The 24,007-nt window shown below is 32.4% G+C and overlaps 4 protein-coding genes across 4 annotated transcripts; 2 read left to right on the top strand and 2 right to left on the bottom strand.

Moving 5' to 3' along the window:
* Nucleotides 1–1,237: 1,237 nt before the first annotated feature.
* LOC124531074 (GPI-anchored wall transfer protein 1-like) lies at nt 1,238–2,855 on the top strand. The gene has a single exon (XM_047105527.1). It carries the CDS (start codon nt 1,514–1,516, stop codon nt 2,831–2,833), a length of 1,320 nt encoding a protein of 439 aa, XP_046961483.1. The 5' UTR covers nt 1,238–1,513; the 3' UTR covers nt 2,834–2,855.
* Nucleotides 2,856–3,101: 246 nt separating this feature from the next.
* Nucleotides 3,102–8,922, bottom strand: LOC124531075. The gene is made up of 6 exons (XM_047105528.1): nt 8,692–8,922; nt 8,389–8,601; nt 8,064–8,226; nt 7,500–7,742; nt 5,540–5,765; nt 3,102–4,288 (listed from the first exon to the last, which is right to left on the bottom strand). The coding sequence occupies exons 1-6, from the start codon at nt 8,706–8,708 to the stop codon at nt 4,104–4,106; spliced, it is 1,047 nt and encodes a 348-aa protein (XP_046961484.1). The 5' UTR covers nt 8,709–8,922; the 3' UTR covers nt 3,102–4,103.
* A 297-nt stretch (nt 8,923–9,219) lies between these two features.
* On the top strand, nt 9,220–15,329 carry LOC124531103 (P2R1A-PPP2R2A-interacting phosphatase regulator 1). Its single transcript, XM_047105558.1, has 4 exons — nt 9,220–9,581; nt 12,381–12,492; nt 13,136–13,332; nt 13,928–15,329. Exons 1-4 carry the CDS (start codon nt 9,475–9,477, stop codon nt 14,196–14,198), a joined length of 687 nt encoding a protein of 228 aa, XP_046961514.1. The 5' UTR covers nt 9,220–9,474; the 3' UTR covers nt 14,199–15,329.
* Nucleotides 15,330–16,092: 763 nt separating this feature from the next.
* LOC124531102 (G2/mitotic-specific cyclin-B3) lies at nt 16,093–23,991 on the bottom strand. The gene is made up of 7 exons (XM_047105557.1): nt 23,343–23,991; nt 22,706–22,986; nt 20,099–20,318; nt 19,257–19,511; nt 18,563–18,718; nt 18,131–18,305; nt 16,093–18,030 (listed from the first exon to the last, which is right to left on the bottom strand). The coding sequence occupies exons 1-7, from the start codon at nt 23,640–23,642 to the stop codon at nt 17,867–17,869; spliced, it is 1,551 nt and encodes a 516-aa protein (XP_046961513.1). The 5' UTR covers nt 23,643–23,991; the 3' UTR covers nt 16,093–17,866.
* Nucleotides 23,992–24,007: the final 16 nt, after the last annotated feature.

The following is a 24,007-nucleotide window of genomic DNA, read 5'->3' as shown; positions in this document are numbered from 1 at the left end:
TTTAAACCATGCGGATTCATGTAGATACCGTGTTATAATTGTCTCCGATTTTTTTACCTCCTTTTTCTTCATGAATGCGTTTTTTTTTTACCAACTACTCGAAGAACCTGTAAGTTTATTATTGGCAAATCCAAGTGTTTATTTTTAAAACTGTTTCTATGTTAAATATTTCAGGTATAAAGATAAATGTATACTGAAAGTTTTGAAAGCTGACACTTGTCATATGAGTAGAAAGCTTTTTTTTGTATAAGTTTATTAAGTGTTGATATATAAGTTAAAATACTCAAATGTTTTAAAACTAAAACACATATATATAAAATCGCCGTGATTTTTTAAGTATGCAAAGTAGCGAGTTAGAGTTAAAAATAAATATATTTTTTGATCTTGTAGGCATCTTCATTATTGATACCTAACAACAACTAATACCTCATTTGTCGAATTATGATAAGTTAATTAGTACTGAATACTGATCTACTCGAATTAAACCCAATCAATCTCAAGCAGCAACACCTCTCCTTCTCCCTTTGAGGAGAAGGTTTTGGAACATATTCCAACACGGTGCTTCAATGCGGGTTTGAGAAATAAACATGTAGTAATTTCTATGGAGATAGACACGTGCAGGTTTCCTCAAGATGTTTTCCTTCACCGCCGGGCACGAGACGAATCGTAAAAACAAATTAAGCACATGAATATTGAGCGCTACTTGCCTGGGTTTGAAGAGATAATCATCGGTCAAGATGCACGCATTCTAACCACTGGGCCATTTCGGCTCTTGCATATATGTATTATCTATGGGCTCTTAACACAGAATGTGACAACTTAATCTAGGTCCTGAGAATATATACAAATTGCGTCCGAAAATCACTCCTGGTGCAAGTAAATAAATAAAGTAATTTTATAATAATAAAGTCATTTTACTTTCCTAAAGAATGCATTCATCAAAAATATTAATTTAAAAATAAAATATTTTGGTGATATACATTTTCTAAATAAAATTTACGAAAGACAAAACATACATTATTCAAATGTTATTTATTAAATTTGTGTCTTATTGAAATTTTAAGCCACCTAAGAATTGATAAGAAATAACTTATTTATTATAAATAACTGGCAAAGAGGACATAGTCATTGTGTTTTTTGACCATTGACAATCATTAAATTATTAATTCAACATTACATGCACAACCCAAGTTATAAACTTATAATACATTTAATGACTATGACAGTTGACAAATGACATTGACAAATATTAACAAAGTTGAACAGCCCTTAGTATTTTAAATTGCTATTACTAATACTATGCTAGTCTTCAAAATTTAATTGAGTTGGTTTCTTCAACCGTACCAATAAATCTCTTTCGTGTCTTCTCCGTCCTACGTAAAGTAAAAAAAAAAGTATATTTGTGTACAGTGTACGCCTTGTCTTTTTGAGCAGCAGCGCAATGTTTACCAAAATAGGATAGTTAACATTATTAATAGCTACAAGTTTATATTGATATAGACAATTTGTTACAATGAATAATACTGAATACAAAGAATACCATGAGTCATTTATGCTTAATAACAATGGATCGACTGCGGTGCACACCTGCTTGTGTATATATTTTACCTTACAATGTGCCCTGTTATGTGCAATCAAGCAAATCAGAGATAATACAAAAAAATATATCAGTGAATATTTAATAATCATCCTTCCTATGATACTAGCTCACACAGTGTTATCAGATTATATTTATGAACTAAATATTGCAGTATTTACTTTACTAATGTATGAAATAGCTAAAAATTACAATAACTTAGATGTCCACAAAACTTTGTCTTCTAGTAATGTATATTTAAATAATAAAATGCATTTAATAACATGTCTAAGAGGGTTGACATATCTGATAACTGGCCTTTGTATATTAGCCGTAGATTTTAGGGATTTCCCACGGCATTTGGCTAAAACTGAAAAATATGGTTATAGCCTAATGGACACTGGAGTTGGTCTTTTTGTTCTCATAAGTGGCCTTGTACACAAAGATGTCAATAAAAAAAATTATCTGACTGTAATAAAGAGTAACACTAAATTTGTATCGATACTGCTATTACTAGGAATTGCAAGATACTTTTCTGTAAAAAAATTAGATTACCAAGTACATGTATCAGAATATGGAGTGCATTGGAATTTCTTTTTTACTCTTGCTATATGTAAATTTTTTTCAACAATTTTGTTAACTTTAACTTCACATGTTTTAATATTATGTATTGTTGTTATAATTTCACATGAATTATTTTTATATAATGGCGTGCAGGATTGGGTTTTTAGTGATACAAAAAGAATTAGTTTCATAGATGCAAACAGAGAAGGTATATCTTCAAGCCTGGGTTATGTTGCACTATATTTATTTGCAGCTTATTTAAAAAAGGAACTAATAAAAACATCCTATAAACGATATTGTATTCTCCGAAATCTTCTGACAGGTTCTGTTATTCTTCTTATTATCTCAATAGTTGTTAACAGAATGAGGCCTATATCAAGAACCTTGGCCAATGCTGGCTACTGTTCCTATATATCTACAGTACTAGCATTTGGAGTAACAATTATTTATTTTTTAGAAGTAATATTTCAAGGCAATAAAAAAACTACATTTGAAGTACCTCTCATATTAGCGGCTATCAATAATAATGGACTTTTGTATTTTTTAGTGGCAAATTTAAGCACGGGTATCATAAATTTATCGCTACAAACATTCTTAGTATCATCATTTACCACATTTGTTATATTGAATTGTTATATGATATTTACAATTTATTTAACAATTTATCTGAATGGAAAAGGAATCAAATTATAAGAAATAATGAAAACATGATTTTTTATATATAATGTTTTAATGAAAGTAATCGTAACATAAATAAAGTCAATTATTATCTTATGCATACATTTTTAATAAAAAACTAATGGCAGTTGTATCCAGACTAGTTTATGTCATGTACAGATAATTTATTTATTCATACTGTAAATATCATGTAAAATAAATAATATGATTGTTAAATTTATAATAAAATTAGGTAATATATTTTGAAATTTTTCATTTAACAATAAACAGAATTAAAAAGTACTATTTAATACAAATAAGTGGTCCCTGTAATCTACAACTATAAATTTTTTATAAAAAATTTAAATAATAATACTGTAAAATGCTAATAGATACAGTCTTTATATTGGCAATAATACAAGAGTTTTAGGTAACTTTCCTTACCAAACAATACTTATAACATAAAATATCCCGTAAAATGTCCACTTGCCTTTACAATATTTCGTTTGACAATCAGATGATTTACAAACACTGGCTTGAATTTCAAACCAGTAACTTTTAGTTCAATTATTTGGGACTTCCCAATTACTTATGACAATTTAAGAAAAACTTTTATAATACTTTGATTATGTTCTGAGTATAATCTGCCCATTAAATGTAATTTAATAAATTACTTTGTATTTATTGTTACCTTATTCCTGAAAGAAATTAATTAATGAAACGGTTACATTTAGTACCTATTAATATTTAAGACAATGTACTTGTTGGTTCTTTTCGATAGACGATAGATTAGAACTAGATGATGGCTATTGACTTACATGTGTACCCTTAAACTTTATTGTTGTCTGCTTGGTTGGTTATACTTCTCTCTCTCTCTCTCTCTCTCTCTTAGATAAATCTCGTAGAGAGCAAGCGAAGTGGTATATCAAAATGTCATGCATGTAACTAATCTAAAACAATTTATATTGAAAAGAAAGTGAGAAATAAACTAGTTACCTACTAAAAACAAATTCTTATTAAATCATGCTAACAAACGCGCATGTACTTAAATAATTGTCCTTGTTTGAAACATAAAAATGTCTATACTTATTCAAAATAAATCGCTCCTTTTAACAATAAATATTCCTCTTGCTTGTTCACAAGACTAAATGAGTTGTGGTCAATTGACCCTAAATAACCCCAAAAGTGCGCTAAATCTCAGTACCGAGCGGCGCGTCTGGTAGTATACGTAAAAGTCAATAATGTTGGATCATTAATACTAATATCAAAATACTATAAAAATATCTAATAAATTATTATGTTAATGCTATGTTCGATGTAATAACGGTAAGATGTCTTCGCTCCTAATAAGTTTGGTTTGTCGAGAGATTAGTCGCACACAACAGAAGCAACATCCATATATGAAGATTATTATTAATAAAAACAAATAAACAAACAAATGTGGGAACCGTTTCGGTGACCAGAATACTGTGTATTTCATATGATTGTTTTCTGAAACAAAACGAAATATTTAATAAGTTATTTTTAATGTTGTCTGTATTAAAAGTTATATTTAATGTAATATTATGATATATAATAGTGTATAGTTAGTTCTAAGATAATGAGCCTTAATATTTTCCACGACGGGAAAGCGTGGGAAAGAAACTGAACTCTGGCAATTGAAACTGAGCCTCTAGTCTTGTGGAACACGTCTCGGTATATAGGCACCGTGCGTAGCGATGACTCTGCCATCTCGTGACTCATATTCAAAACTTTTACCCTCAATTTCAGAAATTCTACTGTCAAACAACGGAAAATATTTCTGAATTATCGTGATAATTTTTGATAATTTGAGCTATCAAAATGTATTGTTGTATTTCTGGATGCCATAATACATCCAAAAACAACTTTAAGGGTGTAAAATTTTACTATTTCCCTACTAATAGTACTCACATGCCATGGCTTAGGGATAAAAGAGTGAAATGGATAAATGCAGTTATAAAACACACGTAAGTATACCTTCAAGTATTTAAAAAATACTATTTAATTTTATTTATATAAAAATCACCAATTTTGTGGGTAACTGTTATGGAAGACAGTTTAATTTTCGTCGATCGTTGAATCTAAACTATAACACATGTTCCTTTTAGTAGACATCCAAATAACTGTTTCCCATCTAAAAATACCACCATCTGCAGCGCCCATTACTTTCATTGTTAATTCGTAAAAAACCATGTTTTATAATTTTTATCATTGTAAAATCATATTTACAGACTTGACAGCTGCCAGCCTGCCAATGTGTCTGGGAAGTTACTTTTTTTACTCGCACTGTGTCTCTACTGTCGGGATTATAACGCCCTCTATTGTTTCCGCACGGTGCTATATGGCTAATTTAAATCACGTTGCCATGGTTACAGAGTCATTGGGAAAAGTTTTTTTTTAATTGCCTTAGACAGACTAAACTCATTTTTAACTAGCCATAGTGCTAGTAACATTATAAAAACTGTGCATATGCGTTGGAATAAAAGATATTCAGAGTTCACATAATTTACTTGAACTTTTGTGTGATACTTGTTATGTGAAAGAATAGTGTCATCTTAGATTGAACTCTATATAAACTGGAATTACAGAACCAATTCCAAACAATGTTCCTATTAAAAGACTGACTGACTATTAAATGAAAAGTCATTATTGTTAATCAAATAGAAAGCAATGAGTTTATTACTAATGATTTGATTAGATTTGACAACTATAATACTATACCTATAATTGCAGCCCCATATCCCATTTTATCTGTTCCCATTCTGTAGGAACATGTTGGCACGAATATTTCATACAACCACTCATCATCAAATGCAACATCCAATACTGGGTCATTTATTTGAAGCAGATGTGTTTCTTTATATTCAAAATTCTTAGTCTGCTTAAAATACTTTGACACATGCTCATGAGCACAGAAATATATCTCTGGCCGTATTGCCTTATTAACCTGAAAAATATAAAATAAGCAAAGATTAGTACCTTATAAAATGTTGTATGTTTTGGTAAAGTAGAAAATGTTTATGTTTTCTTGTTTATAGAACACTTTCATAGAAGAATTACATCAAAGAGCTACAAAACCAATTGATCTGTATTAGGGTTGCTGAGGATTCCTCTTCCGCTTCCTCATAATGCAAAAGTTCCGCAATATTTTGGGTTCCTCAACCGATACCGCATCCTCATAAATAAAAATTAAAAATCCTCTTCCGCTATCGCTTCCTCAAAGTTTAAGAGCAATTTCTGAGGAATCTGGAGCTGTAGTAGACACATCCTGCCCGACGGCTGCCGCTTCCACGGGTAAGATTGTAGATTCAATGTTAGCCGAAATTTTAGCCTCTGAACCAAATAGTGACGATGAAAATTAAAGTTTACCAATAGAAGATAGGTGCGTGGTACTAAAGTTACTATTAAAATAACGCCATTAAAGAAAAACGAATTAATATGCATGAACAAATGGTGGAAAAATGATCCGTAATATTTGGAAGCTTTACGGAACAGTGTACGGCAATACCTATCTTCTCCTCCATCAAGTATGCCCAGCGAACGACGTTTTAGCAATGCTATATTTTGATTAATGAAATATTCCACTTAAGTAATTAATAAAGAAATAAAGACTGCATTCTTATTATATACTATATATCATTTGAATTCCTAAAATAAATTGTGTTATTCACTCATCCTTTTTGATTGCTTGTGTTGTGTATGTTATTGAACTCCTTCATAACCGCTGGACCGATTTTGATGATTCTTTATTTTGTTTTGAGAATAGTTTAAGTTTATTTTTAGTGCATATATGTTAGTAAACACAGGACAACGGCTTTTCGGTTGGGTCCGCTAGTATTATTTTTATAATTTTCACCCTTCCTAATCCGCTTTCTTTACCGCTTCCTCATCCACATCCTCTTCCTCGAAAAATATCCTCATCCTCATCCTCATCCGCATCCTCTAAATTTGGGGGTGACAAATCCTCTTCCTCCTCCTCTTCCTCATAATCACTTCCTCAACAACCCTAATCTGTATACAAGGTTATAGATATACCTTACAACAACAACAACAACAGCCTGTAAATTCCCACTGCTGGACTAAAGGCCTCCTCTCCCTTTGAGGTCTAGGTTTGGAACATATTCCACCACACTGTTCCAATGCGGGTTGGTGGAATGCACATGTGGCGGAATTTCTATGAAATTTGTCACATGCAGGTTTCCTCATGATGTTTTCCTTCACCGCTGAGCACGAGATGAATTATAAAGACAAATTAAGCACATGAATCAGCAGTGCTCGCCTGGGTTTGAACCCGCAAACATCGGTTAAGATGCACACATTCTAACCACTGGGCCATCTCAGCTCAGTATAAAGATATATCTTAGCCAACTTGTTATTAAGCCAAAGCAATATACCTAGCCTCATTATTTTGTAAAGTTAAACGGATGGCCTAAACAACATCAGACAATTATTTTGTCCATAGAATATGATAATTTGCTTATGACATTAATTCAAACTGGTTTGTTATGCAATCTAGGTCACTTTATATAATAAACATTATTGCAAACCAAAACATTACATTTAAAAAAATGGAATATTATGTTCCATAATGTAGGTTGTTTGCAAGATCAAGATTTTTCAGGCAGGCTTGCAGCAGATTTTAACATATTATTGCATAAATAAATATTTCAATATACTTCACCTGTCGCCCATAAACACCTTTAGATAAAACTGGATAATGTGCCACAGCCACTTTCACATTTAGATCAGCGTCATCTGGCCCCTGTGGTACTTTGTACATTATAGAGTTAACTTTGTAAAAAGTTATATTTCTGAAGCTAATCACTGATGGCTGATTGAATACTTTAGTGAACTCAATCACTTTTTCATGCTTTATGGGCTCATTTTCACCACCTATGTCATTGTCGCCTGGAAGCCATATTTGCTGTAAATAAGAATATTAAATGTAAGTAAGATTGTTCCACTGCATTAGCTTATTCTTAAAATCATAGCAGTCGGGCGTCGGAGGCAAATATAAAGATCCCATTAAATTTAAATTACAAAAAAACTATAAATATAGATTTCATATTAAGAAAATTAAAAAAAAAAATTATATATATATATATAGATAATAAGATATTTAGCATATATATCATTATAGCATCCTATACATTTTTATTTGTATAAGCAATGAATTATTTTAAAATACCTTTTACAAAGTCTTATCTATTTGGGTGATTAATAGCAATAATTTTTGTATTCTTACCACAATAGGATAATATACATCAAATATATTAGATAGTCTTTTCACATAGCTATGAAATTCAACTTGACTGGAAATAGAACCTTCATCCATCAAGTCTCCCAAATATACCAATACATCTGGCTTAAAATGTTTTATTACTACTGAAAATGTTGATCTTAAGTACCTGGAAACGAGATATTTAATAAGATTAAATCTACAAAAAATTACACTTGAAGTGTTATAGATCAACAATTATAATTCATTACTTTAATGTAGAGTAGATTAAAGTATAATAAAATGTGTAACAAGCAAAATGTAATACTAAAATAGAAATAATAAAACTTACCTATCACTGTCCCAATTGAAAAGTACGTTCAAAGGCGGAGGAACGGCTAAGTCCCCTTGTATTTGTGGATCCGCTATAAAGAGGATCTTGGTACATTTTATATGGTTTTCGCATTCTATTTTTTGCCAAAATAGTGGTTGAATCACAAACACAAACCATTCACAATAAAAAGCAACGGCCAGTGGGATTCCTATTAGGTATTTTAGAGTTGTACTAAAAAAAACAGAATTTGATTCTTATTTTATAGCTGTACAATATACTATACAAATATAAAAATAAATCATATATCAAAATTAAATAGACCTTCTTCTTAGATACATGAGGGGTTGATTACATTCCAACAAAACTAAATTTTATGCCTCTTTTTAAAGATTTTAAAAACAAATAACTTTCAAGACAATACTTTCGGGCTTCTGTTTATGTGAAATTGTGAAGTTTCAATTTGACAAATTGTCAATTACTACAGAAGTCATTAAAAACTAGGAATAAAGACCTCACGTTGACTATTTAATCTTCCGTATAAAAGTATATTATATGTTTTAAGAGGTATTTTTATTACACACACCGTAATCAGATATCGTAGTGATAATTTTTATAGTAATTGTAATCGAATCTATAATTACTCGGAGCTTATTTTTTCATAATTTTAAAACAAACAGGACAATTTTATTTTTCACAATCTCTTTCTTAGATTCTTTTGAAAAAAATATTTTATAGTTAAATTATTTTCATTTTATACAGAATAAATTTGTGAATGATGCCAATATTATAATATTGAACGCTTTATTTTCTATGGTTATTTACACTTTTTTGAACGTTACTATTGCGGCGGTTTGACAGGTCAGCCTCGAGCCTCTTTTTAGCTTTCCGAGTAGCGTATTTTCATTTTATTTTACCTTATCTTTTCATTTACGCGTTAAAAGTAAAATTTATGTAGTTATTATAGTAGTATAACTCATGTATTAGTTCGTGCCTATGTGCACTTACAGTGTTACATAAACATTAGTGTAGAGCGCTAATCGTATCGGCAATTCTTATGCATATAACTACACGATACGTCAGTTGATGAATGTTGGCTGAAAGATAATGGATGTGGATACTCCTAACATATTAAAAAGGTGCAGTAGTGCACCTCTTATCAATGAAGCGGCGTCTACAGCGGCAACTTCGCCTACAACCAATACAGCGCCCAGGTAAAGCCTAGATCTATCGACACGCCTCCCACGGGCCCCGAATCGGCTGTCGCTATGTTACCTGCCTATTTTTGACAGCTGCTGAGGTCGCCAGTGGGTTCCGTGCACGTATATACCACATAAATCCATTTAATTCTAGATAAGATGATGCATGATAGAATTTTTTATGTTCTAAACAAACTAATATAGTTTTTGAAGCAAAAAAACATCAAAATATATCATCAGTGAAGTGAAAAGAACTTTAATATTTATTAAATAATAACATCAGTATTGATAACAGAAGTTTACCATATTAATCACATTGTTTACAAAAGGTTGGTAATGATTTTAGCTTACAAAAATTGAACATTATCTACATTTAACAAACCCTACCTCGTATACATAAATCAAAAAATTGTTTGTGTAGTACTTTGTTTACTGTAAATTTAAGTATGTTATTGATCATCTTAATGTTTTAAAATTATTCCTATCTATGTCATTTTTAAATATTTGCATATAAATTTAACGCTTTAGCATCGTGGTTGAAGCAAATGTATAAAATCATTCATTCTGCATTTGGATGTGTGATAAGTATTTTTAAATGATAAAATATGTGTGTAAGAATGAGGTATGCAAATAAAACATTTACATATAAAAGATACCATTGCTTTATCTGTGTAACAGATGAAAGAATTTAATATTCTACTAATATAAAAAAACCTTATGTGTCTTTCACCTGTGAATCTCTTTGTTAAATATAATTCTTGCAATGCATATGAATTTCAAACGTCTTTTAGCTTTATGGCATAAAAGCAATTCAAATTAATTAAAGCTGTGAATTTTTTTATAGATATTTGCATAAATAAATATATTTCTAACTTAAACCTTGTTATGGCTTAAAATCATATATTGCTATGTCTATTAAACAATGTTGTTAGTTATTTTTAATTGGTTTTAGCAAGACTTATGTTTAGGATGTATAAATAAGTATATATAAACTAAAATTAAAAATAGTTATTTTACAAATCATGACTGTGGAGTACGATGACAAGGATATACGCTGCTTAATATGTATTAATTATAGTAATCTTATAATTAATAAAATGTCTTATGTCTCAGTCAATATTCATCCAATTTAGAATCATATGTTATTCAATATAGATTTTATTTTCAATGTATAGAACATTATTGTTGTTTAGATCAGTAGTGTTTTATCTTGAAATGAATTGAAACAATATTCATTGATACTAAAATATCTGAGGATAAGATTGAGATGACAGAGATATGATTAGGTTTCATTGAGTTTGAGTGTATATTATTATAATTTAATTAATGAAATTGGTAATACATATATATACTATACATATTAAATAGTTCAGTGTATATACTTTACCTAAAATATCTGGCAACAAACACATTAGGTATTATTTATTGTATTCCTACATTTAAAATATATTTTCTCTCTCATCACGCAATCTCTGAAACTATTTGTCTGATAGATTTGATATTTAGCTTAGGTACTCCTCTAACTATGAGCGGACTTTTAATTAAATTACATTTAAAGAAATTAATAAAATGAATTAATTGGAAGTATATTTGATATTAGCTATATCTTTAAAGGCTGTATGATGAAATAAATAGAATTATAACTTTAAAATGTATTTTAAAAATTTAAAATAAGTGTAACTAAATACATATTCTCTTTCCTCAATCCTTAGCGGTAGGGCTTTGTGGCTAGCCTCTCTGGGTAGGTGCCACCAACTCATCATTTATTCTAACCGCAAGCAGTAACACTTCATATTGTTGTGTTCCAGTTTGAAGTGTGAGTGAACATGTGCAACTACAGGCACAGGGGAATTAACATCTTAGTTCTTAAGGTTAACATGGGATTGACATTGTAAGGAATAAAGTTTCTTATGTTGCTAATCTATATGGGCAGCAATGGTCACTTGTCACCAAATTTATGCGGTCAAACATAGGGCTTTGCCGTTACCTATTTCATAAGGAATTTATCCATTTTGTATATACTGTAACAATTATTACATTTTCACATCAACAAGTTACCAGCCTTTGTTGTGAAGATACATGCGTCATATTCTAGCTAATTTTGAAAAAGAGAAAAGGTTCAGATTTTGCTTTTAATACAAATTAATTTACTGCGAATGTACATTGCATAATATGCCCATGCTTCTTTACATGTTTGATAAGAGCTAAACAACTATGGAATATAATTAAGTTACAATATTAAATAAAATGAGAAATGCCCTGTATTGTATATTATATTATACCATATAGTTGATTTCCAATTATTGATACTGAGCAAAGAATAAATAGAATGTCAAATAATTGCTTGTAAACTTAAGCTGGTATTTGAATAACAATATATTATAGTCATGTTCAGACACTATAGAATATGATATAATGTTTTGCTTTTGAAATTGCTTGTGTAAACTTTATGGCATTGTATTGAATTTTTTATTGGCATTCTTGGTTTAATAATATTAGGAAATATGTATGAAGTTTTTTTTTAGTTCTTGATATAATGCTTCGAGGTTGGTTCAATATATGAATCAAATAAAATCGAGTAAATAATCGATAAACACAGAAGAAATTACTTTAGGTATTGTTAAAATAAATGATGCAAGTTTTTTTTACGATTTATGTGTTTTACGGCATAATAATGCCAACGGTAAAATAGCTTATGCATACAAATTTCACAGTAAAACTCATGTTTTTTTTTAAAATCTTTAATTATAAATATTAATGTGATTGCCAGCTCTGTTCTGTTCAAATTAATATATAATATGTTTCTTGTTCCAGGAGTACATCATTTTTCAGCATGTTCACGAATAACAGTTTACCGCGCACGCGCAGTAATAGCATCAGCTGCAGTCCACTGTCAGCAGCGGTCAACATACCTGGGAGTATACAAGTAAATATAAAATATTTGATTGTTTAAAATTATGTAGGTTTATATATTTAGGATTATATATTAAGAGAACAACAATATAAATTTACTTTACATAACAAATTAAAATTTTTTGTATTGGTTAGGTGGAAATATTTCATGGACGTTGCGAATATTATGGAAATATAGCAAGTCAAGAGTCGAGATGGCCCAGTGGTTAGAACGCGTGCATCTTAACCGATGATCGCGGGTTCAAACTCAGGCAAACACCGCTGATTCATGTGCTTAATTTGTCTTTATAATTCATCTCGTACTCGGCGGTGAAGGAAAACATCGTGAGGAAACCTGCATGTGACAAATTTCATAGAAATTCTGCCACATGTGTATTCCACCAACCCGCATTGGAACAGCGTGGTGGAATATGTTCCAAACCTTCTCCTCTAAGGGAGAGGAGGCCTTTAGCCCAGCAGTGGGAATTTACAGGCTGTTGTTGTTGTATAGCAAGTCAGATTATGCAGAAACTACGGTATAATATTGTACCTACCTATTTAAAATAACCAAAATATACTTAAATGGTTTAATAAGGGTGCTATGATTCGGAATTCTGATTATAAGTTTATAATTTCTCTTCGTTTCTTAAAATGAGCTGCATCGAATAATAATAAAGGTGACCTTCCAGAGCACGTGCGGCCGGCGCCTCACGCCGCGCGTCAACCAGCTGCGCGCCGAGGAGTGCGCCGACGTGAGCAACACGCGCGAGGTGGCGCACGAGCGGGAGGTGCACACCGCCATGCAGATGGGGCAGTCCTACGAGGACCTCACGCTGCTGGGCGGGCCCGCCAACTCGCCCACCAGGGTGCCCAGGTAACACATACTTTCATATTCATATTTGTCGAAGGACACACAGGTCACTAGTCGGCCCGCTCACACTGAACATAAAACAACTTCCATTAAAGAAAGTGAAATAAATGCCCGGAAGTGTCTCGTTACGGCGCAAGAAGTTCCGATTCTTTTAAGCTTTGGTTCCACCTTTTAGAAATGGAAAATTTTATTCCACACTTTCATGTATTTACTTGGTGGTAGGGCTTTGTGCAAGCCCGTCTGGGTAGGTACCACCCACTCATCAGTTATTCTACCGCCAAATAACAATACTCGGTATTGTTGTGTTCCGGTTTGAAGGGTGAGTGAGCCTGTGTAACTACAGGCACAAGGGACGTAATATCTTAGTTCCCAAGGTTGGTGGCATATTGACGATGTAATGAATAGTTAATATTTCTAACAGCTTCATTGTCAATGGGTGATGGAGACCACTTACCATCAGGTGGCCCATGTGCTCGTCCGCTAACCTATGAAAACCAAATTAAAAAAAAGTTCTACTAATATTTTCCTTCACCACTGAGCGGGTGATCAGTATACACGGCAATCAAGTCCGGCAATAGTCAGCACAACACATTCGCAGGTTCTCGCCCGTGGTGTCGCCGTCGCCCACGCGCAAGTACACGACGCGGCGCAGCCTGTCGCCGATCGCCCTGCGCGCGTCGTCGTTCAGCCCCGTGCGGCCGGCGGCGCTGGCGGGCAAGCGGCGCTGCGACGAGGCCGACGCGTCGCTGTGCAAGCGCATGTGCACGGGCCGCCTCACGCCGTCCACGCCCGGCACGCCCGACTCCGACTCGCTGGAGTGCACGTTCCGGCCCGTGTCGCCGCGCCCCGACCCGCCGCGGCCCAGCTAGTACTCTCGGCCGCCTTCGGAGTAGCCTGTGGCCGCATGCCGTTAGTTCCTAATAGTGAACTTAGTAGTAGAAGAAAGCGAGTGCCCTTTTAATAGCCAAAGCATCCAAAACTTTATTGTAAATATGTTATGTTAGGTGCGTTCTTATATGACGAGCGCGTATATTGTATATAGTTTAGTTGGTAAGTGAACGTAGCCATTACTTTACATAAGCTCATTTGAGGAGTTGAATTGTTCTCTCCTTTCATCCCGCCTTTCGTTTATGTAATTAGTTAGTCATCCCGATTGTTTCGATCTCTGGAGATAAATGTATAGAAGTTGGATACGAAAATCTTAGAAAATGATAACACTTATCTACTGCAAGCATTTTTATTACATATTAAAATAACATTTGTAATAACAATATAAATTTTGTCGCCGGCAGCTGTTCTAAAATTCTGTAATAACATGCATTCGGAATATGTTAAATGTTTTCCAATTAGATATTCCGTGTATAATTCTCAAATAAATTGTTAATTTTTCAAAGCGAAAATCTTAGCATAAAACATTTCGTCATTATATTATTACATTTATCATTTATGTATAAGTCTCGAGTAACTTCGGTCTTCGTAATATTTTACTCATAGAACTTTGTTTGTGTTCATTATTCACTTTGAATAAGTTGTGCTTTCGATTGTACCATATTGGTAAACTCTGTCCATTGAATGTTCGTTACAATATGCGGGCATTTTAGTTATAAGTTTAATTTTACTTGCCAAGTTTGATATGTATTTATCAATTTATTAGTACAGGGTAATTGATGAACGCGTGTAGGATTGCTACGAGAACCGTTATATACAAGACATAACGATTATCTTATATTGTTTTTGTTGCCATTTGTATTAAAATTGATGGCTATAAACAAATATAATTATTGAATATTTTTCGAGTATTTCCTGTATATCATATAAACAATGATTGTAATAAAACAAAAAATAAATATTTCATATATTGACAACATTCAATGGAAAGTTTTATTGTGATAGTTTGATAACAGTATATTATATCAAATGATTTCATCTAATCTCGTACATGCTGTTAATCATAATTTGGGTTGTATAATTACCTCAAATACACATGTATATGAACTGTTATTGAATGCATTTTTATTTTGTATATAAAGTGTAAGAATAATGTCGACTAAATTCAACGATGGATTATTCAATGTGCTGTTTATTAAACTTAAAGCTAACAACAACAGCTTGATATAAATATTTTTGAAAATAAATTGTCTTCGTACTGACATACTGGTGGAATTCTAATCTTATTGAACTGTTTTCTTAATACTGGATTATATGCGGTAGGCGCAAGGTCCAATGGAATCTTGATACACCTTTTCACTAAAATATACTAGCTTACAAAATCGGATAAATATCATATATCGGATAATAGTCAATTTAAATGGCTTGATTAATTTCAACTATTATATGCCTTGCAAGGGGTCCTTTTAAACCACATTTTGTCCAAAACTGACCAGACGGTCCAGGCGTATCAAGATAAGTGTGTGAATTCATAATTCATCATCATATAAGTAATCAATCAATAGATATAATTTATAAATATGAATAAATCCATCGATACATGTTATTAATACAGCATTTAATCTTTTAGTAGGTATGAGAATTAAAGTTAAAAATATTTTTTGTAATCATTTAATTTCATAAAGCTGTTTGTAATACCTAAAAGTGCTTATCGGCGACTGTTGTACCTATATAATATGTATTATAAGTAGGTTTGTTTTATAACTTTTGTAAGTATAGCTGGAGTCATAGAGACTTAGATAATGTTTTCAAGTGATTAAATCACAACATGACTACTGTCTTATTTTTCATTTTAAAATCTAGAAAAAAAACAAGTTACCAAACCAAAATCACTTTTATTTACACATCAGTTTTACATTAACCTTGTATAATTAAGACAAATGATATTAAGAAAAAAACAGTTTTAAAAGTAATTAATCTAAAACTTACCATTAGTGAACAATATTATAACATTCCAATATTTTGTACTCTTTAAAATGTGATAAATTACAAAACATACGACAATGATGTGAATAATCTCACAATAATTACTATATTATGTAAATTAATTAAAACATTACAAAAATCCATTAATAATAATTATAATTAAAACGGTACTAGCAAACTGCCAAATACAATACATGTAGATATCATATACAAAACTTATTCTGTCGGAAGCAAGTTGACCAACCACAACCGTTTGTGATTTCCAGGCAACAAAAACATGACAGCAAAAAATCTTCAAAATACAAAACCATTCTCCGTACAGCTACAGATTTAGCATTCATTTTCGACATTCACAATACGACAATTGCGTAGTACACAGTCTCATAACTATGGACGACAATTGTTTTTGCAGATAAGTTAAAATTCGAAACACTACCGGAACATACCCATCGATAAATAAATTAAATTTTAGAAAACAGTAAACAATTCCTACATTGATACTATTTGTAGCCGGCATTTTCATGTATAAGATCTATTACAATGAGTGTGTATTATCACATCTAAAAGTAAAGGACTAAACACAAACATTAAAAATAAAACTTAAATTAATTATATTACGGTCGACGTACCTATAATTCGCTATAGGAAGACACTATTTACTAAATAAATAAGTTGTTACATATTGGAATGCACATAATCTATTGAGGTTGTGATGTTTGCAAAGTGAGGATTTGGTGTGGTTTTGGTTAATTTTTATATTCAAATAAAAATACTGGAGATATGTTCCTTAGAAACTTAGTTTCACTGGGCACATCTCCTCACTTGGAGGATAAACGCCTCAAGTCTTTTCGGTGGTTTTAAACACACTTGCCATATTAGAATATGGCACTTTCAACTAGTTTCGACATTCACATCAACACTCAGGTAAGAACTATACCTACATGACACCGCGTCAATATTTTTCAGTCTTTTTGCGTTATTCCGAAGTTGTAAACTATGTCGACAATTTTAATGGTAGCAAAGCTTTAATAAACGCTCTAAATTTCTTATCAACATAAGTATAAAATAGAAAATAAACTACTCAGTTAATGTCAAAGTACGAGTAAGTACGATTAAATTTTAATAACAAATTTCTGTTACAAGTAAAATTAACGAGAACATAGTATATTCTTCGAGCTTCGAACATTCAAGTCCTTTGTGTATTGCAGAGATACAATTTTAGCCATTGCCTTTCAACCAACTTGCACTAACTTTAAATTATTCTAGATAGTTCTACATTTTGCAAATTTGAATTTCCTACCTAAAGTAAATGTTCTAATCAATAGCCTTTGTGGCACATTACATTACACTGTCTTAAATAAAATGATAACAATGCCAGGGTGTCACAAACGAAATCATCTATCATTTAACAATTTAAATATGATTAGCTATATCATGCACCCTGACATTTCTCATGAACAAACATTAATTTAGTCTGTATAAGGCTTAAGTTACTTTATTCCATTGTTTGATTAGTCACAAAGTATTGTTGATTTTCAGATAATAATGATTTAAGCAAGTTTTCGTGATTGTATCTTAAGCCTTATAAAAATACACACGTTATAGAATTTGGACCCACCTTTATTTATGCTTTAACAGTATGCAACGTGCCACGAGGCGCGCCTCAGCTGCCGAGCACGGAGTCGTCGATGAGGGGGACTTTTGCTACTTCGAAGAAGATTGTATGTGAATACTTATTCCGCACGGTGCTGATCGCCGATTTGGGTTTTTTGTGTAGTGTCGCGTTTTGTTCTAACGCTATGGGGAGAATGTCTTTCAATGTGTAGCCTGGAAAAAAATATCATACTTTAGTATTATCACTACCTTAATTAACTGTAGTTGTAGTTTAGTCTCAAGTACTCTCAAATATATTTGTATGGTATGTGACCTGTGTAGTATTGTAGGGTGGGTGTCCAGCTGCCGAGGGACTTCATCCGTAGCGCGATGTAGAGTGCGGCGGCCGCCATCTTGCTGTCAGAATGGTTCAGCAGCCCATACTCCAGCAGGCATTGTTCGAGCACGAACCGGGCCAGCGTGAGAGTCGGCATCGATACTCGGGCACACTATATAAATTTAATTAGACGTTATATTCAAAATATTCGACATAATTATTATGGACATTAAAAACTTACAAAGATTGTTTATCTTATCTAAGTGTGTATATGAAATCGTAAATTAACAACTTGTAACCAATAATTTTTACAATTTATACTGTAACGGGAGATACTTTAAGGAAATAATGTATGAGAAAAAGTGGAATTCACAGATCTCTGGTTTGTAACAGTTGGAAGAGATTACAATGATGTGTTTGAATACTCACCCTGGCATATCTCCTAAGGAACCTATAAGAGAGCGGTATGCCGAGATCGAAGTCTACGACGCGCAGTATAGTCATTTCCATCTTGAGCAGTTGGCTTAGCGTATACGCACCGTCGCAAATGTACAGGAAATCGTCCACTAGCGGCGGAATGCGCTCCTAAAAAATCGTGTCGATACATTAGTGCGATACATGATAAATATAATACTTCAATTGCACACTAGAAACAATATGTAGAGAAATAAAATAGCACAAAAGGTTATTCCTATGCTTATATTCGCCTAACGCAAAATACTTTCATACTAATTTTTTACCAATAAACAAAATCAAAAATTAACATGTAAATCAATGAGAGTCGAGATGGCCCAGTGGTTAGAACGCGTGCATCTTAACCGATGATTGCGGGTTCAAACCCAGGCAAGCACCGCTGATTCATGTGCTTAATTTGTCTTTATAATTCATCTCGTGCTCAGCGGTGAAGGAAAACATCGTGAGGAAACCTGCATGTGACAAATTTCATAGAAATTCTGCCACATGTGTATTCCACCAAACCGCATTGGAACAGCGTGGTGGAATATGTTCCGAACCCTCTCCTTAATGGAAGAGGAGGCCTTATCTCAGCAGTGGGAAATTTACAGGCTGTTACTTTACTTTACTTTACAATGATTAAAAACAAGTTCAACAAAATACTCCTCACATCAAACTTGGACGCGATAAATAACGCAGATGCACCAAGCAGCTGCAATTCTTCCTTTGTGAGGTGTTCCTTCTCGGGCTGAGTCTTGCTGGACCTCGTGAGGTAAAGATCCACCAGCTTAACAGCCAGGTATAGAGTTTCGTGGTTTAATTCGAAGCTCTCTTGAACTTCCACCATCCAATCGACAAGCAGCGCCCGCATCCACGACGTTATGCCTTTCATCCGGATGAGGTAGTCATCAATTAGAAACAACCGCTAAAAATGTAAAAGAAGTTTAGAATTTCAATAAAATACACATCTTGGCGCGATTCTAATTAACCATCTGTTTAAATTATTGTTTGTTACAGTAGGCTGTAGCCTGCCTAGTTACAGAAGGTAAGGCTTCAGTTAGGTGGGGAATGTGAATCTTGGCAGGAAATAATCAAGGTTAGAAACCTTGATTATTTTACAAAAACTCAGACAAATATTACAGAATTTGTTTATTTACGACATAAGAAACTTCTAAAATTATCAGTGTTTACTCTATTTTCCATGTATTACATACAAAAATCTTCCTCTCGAATTACTATCTATTAAAAAAACGAATCAAAATCAGTTACGTAATTTTAAAGATCTAAGCATACGTAGGGACAGACAGTGGTAAATGGCTATGTTTTATACTATGTAATGATCATCTTGCGTACAGCAGTGAAAGAAAGAATCGTAAGGATATGCATATGTCTTCAATCGTAAGATATTTATGTTTTTTGTTTACTAATGAAAGCAAAATAATTGTTATTAATATGAATAACATACATAATAAAAAATACACAGATTATCTATATAAATACGACGAAACTTACTTCTCTATTCTTCAAGTAGTTGAAAATGTCCATAGCATAATTGGAAACTTGGAAAGGATCATTCCAATTCTCCTTGTCGAAGTCTGGGACACCATCAGGAACCTCGTGTGGGATGCCAGTTTCCTCATCAAGGGACCTATTAGCAGTGTCGTCCAAATTAACTTTATCAAGCTTCTCACTTATGACTTTATATCCATCTTTTGTTGCATCATTTGGACTCCTAGAAGTTTAATAAAATTTAATAAATGCATTATACATAAATAACTAGTATAAACAATCGCCAGAGAATTGATGGTTAGATTGTAGTTTAGTATTAAACTAAATGTCAAACTATAAGAGTGTATATCGATGATAAATGATTTTGCAACATCATGCATGATATTATTTTAATATTTTTTTAATGCATGCAATGCAATGACTAAAAATATTAATATCGAATGAAGAATGATGTAGAAATGATAAAAAGCTCGTCGTCGATTCGCGGAAGGTTTTCCTAGTCTACTTATAAGATAATTTGCTATTTAAAAAAAAAACAGTTACACAATTCCAAAATATTTCCGTCAACGTTATAAGCGTCGCCACTTTGAGGGGATCGTGATTTGTGTCGTATAGGAGACGCTGATATTGGTGTTTACGTTCATTTTGATTACATTTTAAGAAGGCATAAAAGTTTAATTGTTAACGTATTAATTACCATCCAGCAAGCGTTAGCAAAGTTTGTTTTGACCAAGTCAAAAAGAAAAAAAAGAGAGCATTCACAAAATATACGGAACAGTTTGCAGTTGCTGCTCCTAATATTTTGTTCATCATTTTAACTTTGAATAATAAATGTTAAATATTTGAATGTGCCTCTGGAGACTTCCTATCGGTGTAGTAATGAAATTTAGATTTATGTCAATGCTGTAACAGGACTATTTAGTATTATATTCGTTGTCGACAATGCCGTTGGTTATTATTATCGAAGTAGTTCTAAATCTTAACAATAATAACACTGTGGCATTATCATTAACAAAGAAAATTAACATCCTATACGTAAAAAGATTTTCTTAACACTTAAATTTATATGTTTTCATCGAAACTAATATTATAAATGTGAAAGTAACTCTGCCTGTCTGTCGGTCTTTCTACCAAATCGCTGAAACGAATTCGATCAAATTTGGTATGAAGCAAACTTGAACTCCAGGATAGTTCATAGGCCTTTGTGCCTAACAAATGACAACCAACCGCTAAAAAGTGAGCGAATCTACGCGTGACCACGAGTTTCCTGTAATAATTAAATTATATGCGCGCTACAAGATTAAGATTCGATCGTTTGGTATTGAACGTGCGGTCTAGTAACGGTAACGTCGGCTAATTTGCATCGATACTCACAAGAGGCGAGACGATAGAACATGTCGCTACGTGCTAGTGTTTTTTTTATTTTAATATAAAAAAATACGTAGTAATTCTAGTTTTGTTAGATTTTTCAGACAAAAAATAAATCAATCCTATACATGATAACATCATAAACACGCTTTTTGCTTTGTCCGAGTAACTCCTTCCCTAATACTACTTCTGCAGGAATTTTTAATTTCCTTTGACAAGGTTCCATTCCTTGTATATATTATTTAGTATATAATCAAAATGTATTGACATTTAATGTTTTGTCTTTAATGTAAATTTATAAACGAAAACAAGTTTTTAAAAAGAATACTAGGGGTAAGGATTTAGTAAGCGTATTTTTTGTATTTTTTTTTTAAACCAACCACTTAGGGAATACCGGCGACGACGGAAGGGATTAAAACTGCAACTTACGAAACCAGTGGGATATTGAAGTTTTGTAACATAATAAAAAAATAATACTAACAGTATTTAAGTTAGTTTTTAACTGTAAAATTAACTCAAGCTAAATTACTAAATATGCCTATAACATTTTAGTTATTTCAAATTAAAAAACGAAAAAAATATTTTCTGTTATAAGTAATGACCATGGACCAGATAAATAAATTATAAGTGATATACTTTAAATCACTGACCCACATTACAGCACCGTCCAAATATAATAACAGGCAATGTTATGATGATAAGTGGAACAATGTAATCTATAGGAGATCTGTTACAGAATTATTATTAAGTATTACAAGATGCTAATGTCAGTATGGTTAACAGTTTATTCTGCCATGTCCTGTCATAATAATCCCTCTATTTTAAATACACGAGTATTTAAGAAACTATAATACAATCAAAATCAGGATTTTTTTTTCTTTTTAGGCAAGTAACATACAAACAAAAGCCAACTGCTGACAGCAAGATATGATTGAACTGTTGTAGTTATCAAATAATTATTGTGCATGGTTTATCTTCATTTCAGTATGTTAAATATGAGCTTTACTTTCATTTTAAATGATTAAGTAACATATTTGTCTGTTACCCTTTCAAAGCCAAACTACTGAACAGAATTTGATGAAATTTAGCATGAAAAAAGTTTTACCCCAAGGAGAGACAGGTTTTATACCTTCTCACTCACCAACTACTAAAACATTAGCAAAGCTTTACAGCTTATTCAAACCGTAACCTATTGTTACGGTTTAAATAATTTTGTAAATATATAAAGTCATAAATACTAACATATTTTCTAAAGCTGTCATGTACAGTGATGGTTCACCGGACGCATCACTTCGAGCCGATTTAGCTGAACTCTGACTTTGGTTTTGATTTTCCTTGATCAATGATTTTTCCTTCTTGTCAATGTTTTTGAGAATGCCGTTCTGTGCCCTGGTTGCTACGAGTTTAGGTGGGTCTTTGGCAAAATGCTTTTGCACCGTTTCTATAGCATTGCTGGCTGCTTTCTGCAATTGCTTTGTTTTAGAGGCCTTACCATTCACTGCTGCTGTCTGTGGCTTGACACTCTAAAAGAATTACAATACATCAATTATAAATAATAATTTAATATGCTGAATAATTATATTTTTTTGCTATAAAAAATTAAATAGCTTATATTAATGTATTTAGATTTTCTTAAACTTAACATTTTCGTCAAACGAATATTACATATAAAAAAAACAACGATTTTAATAAAAAAATATTTTGGAGGGAAAGTTCATTGACCTATGGTAATTCTATCAAAACATTGAATTTCGGTGTTTGTTTAATTGCTAATCTACAGTAGCGTTTGATGATATGCTATTGCTATAAAGTAAGGTCATAAATAATAACCAATTACCCTCTACAACATATTATAAAATAGTTTCGAAAAAAATCTCACCTTTAAGATTGGGAGCAATTTGCTTTCCACTGTGACCTTTTTCATCCCCATGACCTTGTCTTTATCATTATTTGCGGTGGATTTATTAAAAGCATTGGTAATATCTCCAAATGCCGCTCTTTTTGCAGTCATGTCTTTCAAAGGGCTGTCTGCTTTCCTTTTGTTTGGCGCTTTCAAACTGTCTTTGTAACTTTTCAGAGTAGCCAATTGCTTACTCCTCGTTGTAATCCCATGGCTCATGATGCCGTTCAAGTTCTCATTGACGCCGATGGGCTTTGATGCCAACCTTGTTGGCGCCATTATGTAGGATTTTGCCTCCGTCACGTGTACTTAACTAGTCGCACAATCAGTTCGTTGAGAAGTAAATATGTTGTCAATATTGTAAGTAAATTAGGAAGTAAACAATCGGTTTAAATTCTCATGCTCAACGATCAAAAATGGAGGCAAAACAACTGAACGTCTGATGTAAGCAGCGTCATACAAATTTTTTGCACAAATTTAACAGTACTCACAACGGCAGACGGCTGCAGCCGCTTTGGAGGTTTCATAAATTATTTTGGAAGTCACACTATCTATTTTAGATACTCAAAAGATTCTTTAAATCTGAATTGTACGTTATTTCAACTCGCAACCGAACAGAGTTGTCTACAAAAACCGTTGCATAT

Source organism: Vanessa cardui, chromosome 7 (assembly GCF_905220365.1).
Source record: "Vanessa cardui chromosome 7, ilVanCard2.1, whole genome shotgun sequence".
Lineage (NCBI taxonomy): Eukaryota > Metazoa > Arthropoda > Insecta > Lepidoptera > Nymphalidae > Vanessa > Vanessa cardui.
This window is presented reverse-complemented; position numbering and strand designations above follow the sequence as displayed.

Excerpts from the sequence above, each read along its gene's own strand:
- LOC124531074 (XM_047105527.1), top strand. The coding sequence starts at position 1,514 with ATGAATAATACTGAATACAAAGAATACCATGAGTCATTTATGCTTAAT.
- LOC124531075 (XM_047105528.1), bottom strand. Across the intron at positions 5,766-7,499 it reads AAGGTGTTTATGGGCGACAG|GTTAATAAGGCAATACGGCC; the intron begins GTGAAGTATATT and ends TATATTTTTCAG. Across the intron at positions 4,289-5,539 it reads ATATGGGGCTGCAATTATAG|AAAACAATCATATGAAATAC; the intron begins GTATAGTATTAT and ends GTTTTGTTTCAG.
- LOC124531103 (XM_047105558.1), top strand. The coding sequence starts at position 9,475 with ATGGATGTGGATACTCCTAACATATTAAAAAGGTGCAGTAGTGCACCT. Across the intron at positions 9,582-12,380 it reads ACAACCAATACAGCGCCCAG|GAGTACATCATTTTTCAGCA; the intron begins GTAAAGCCTAGA and ends TTCTTGTTCCAG. Across the intron at positions 12,493-13,135 it reads ACATACCTGGGAGTATACAA|GTGACCTTCCAGAGCACGTG; the intron begins GTAAATATAAAA and ends ATAATAATAAAG.
- LOC124531102 (XM_047105557.1), bottom strand. The coding sequence starts at position 23,642 with ATGGCGCCAACAAGGTTGGCATCAAAGCCCATCGGCGTCAATGAGAAC. Across the intron at positions 22,987-23,342 it reads AATTGCTCCCAATCTTAAAG|AGTGTCAAGCCACAGACAGC; the intron begins GTGAGATTTTTT and ends TAATTCTTTTAG. Across the intron at positions 18,719-19,256 it reads TTATCGCGTCCAAGTTTGAT|GAGCGCATTCCGCCGCTAGT; the intron begins GTGAGGAGTATT and ends ACGATTTTTTAG.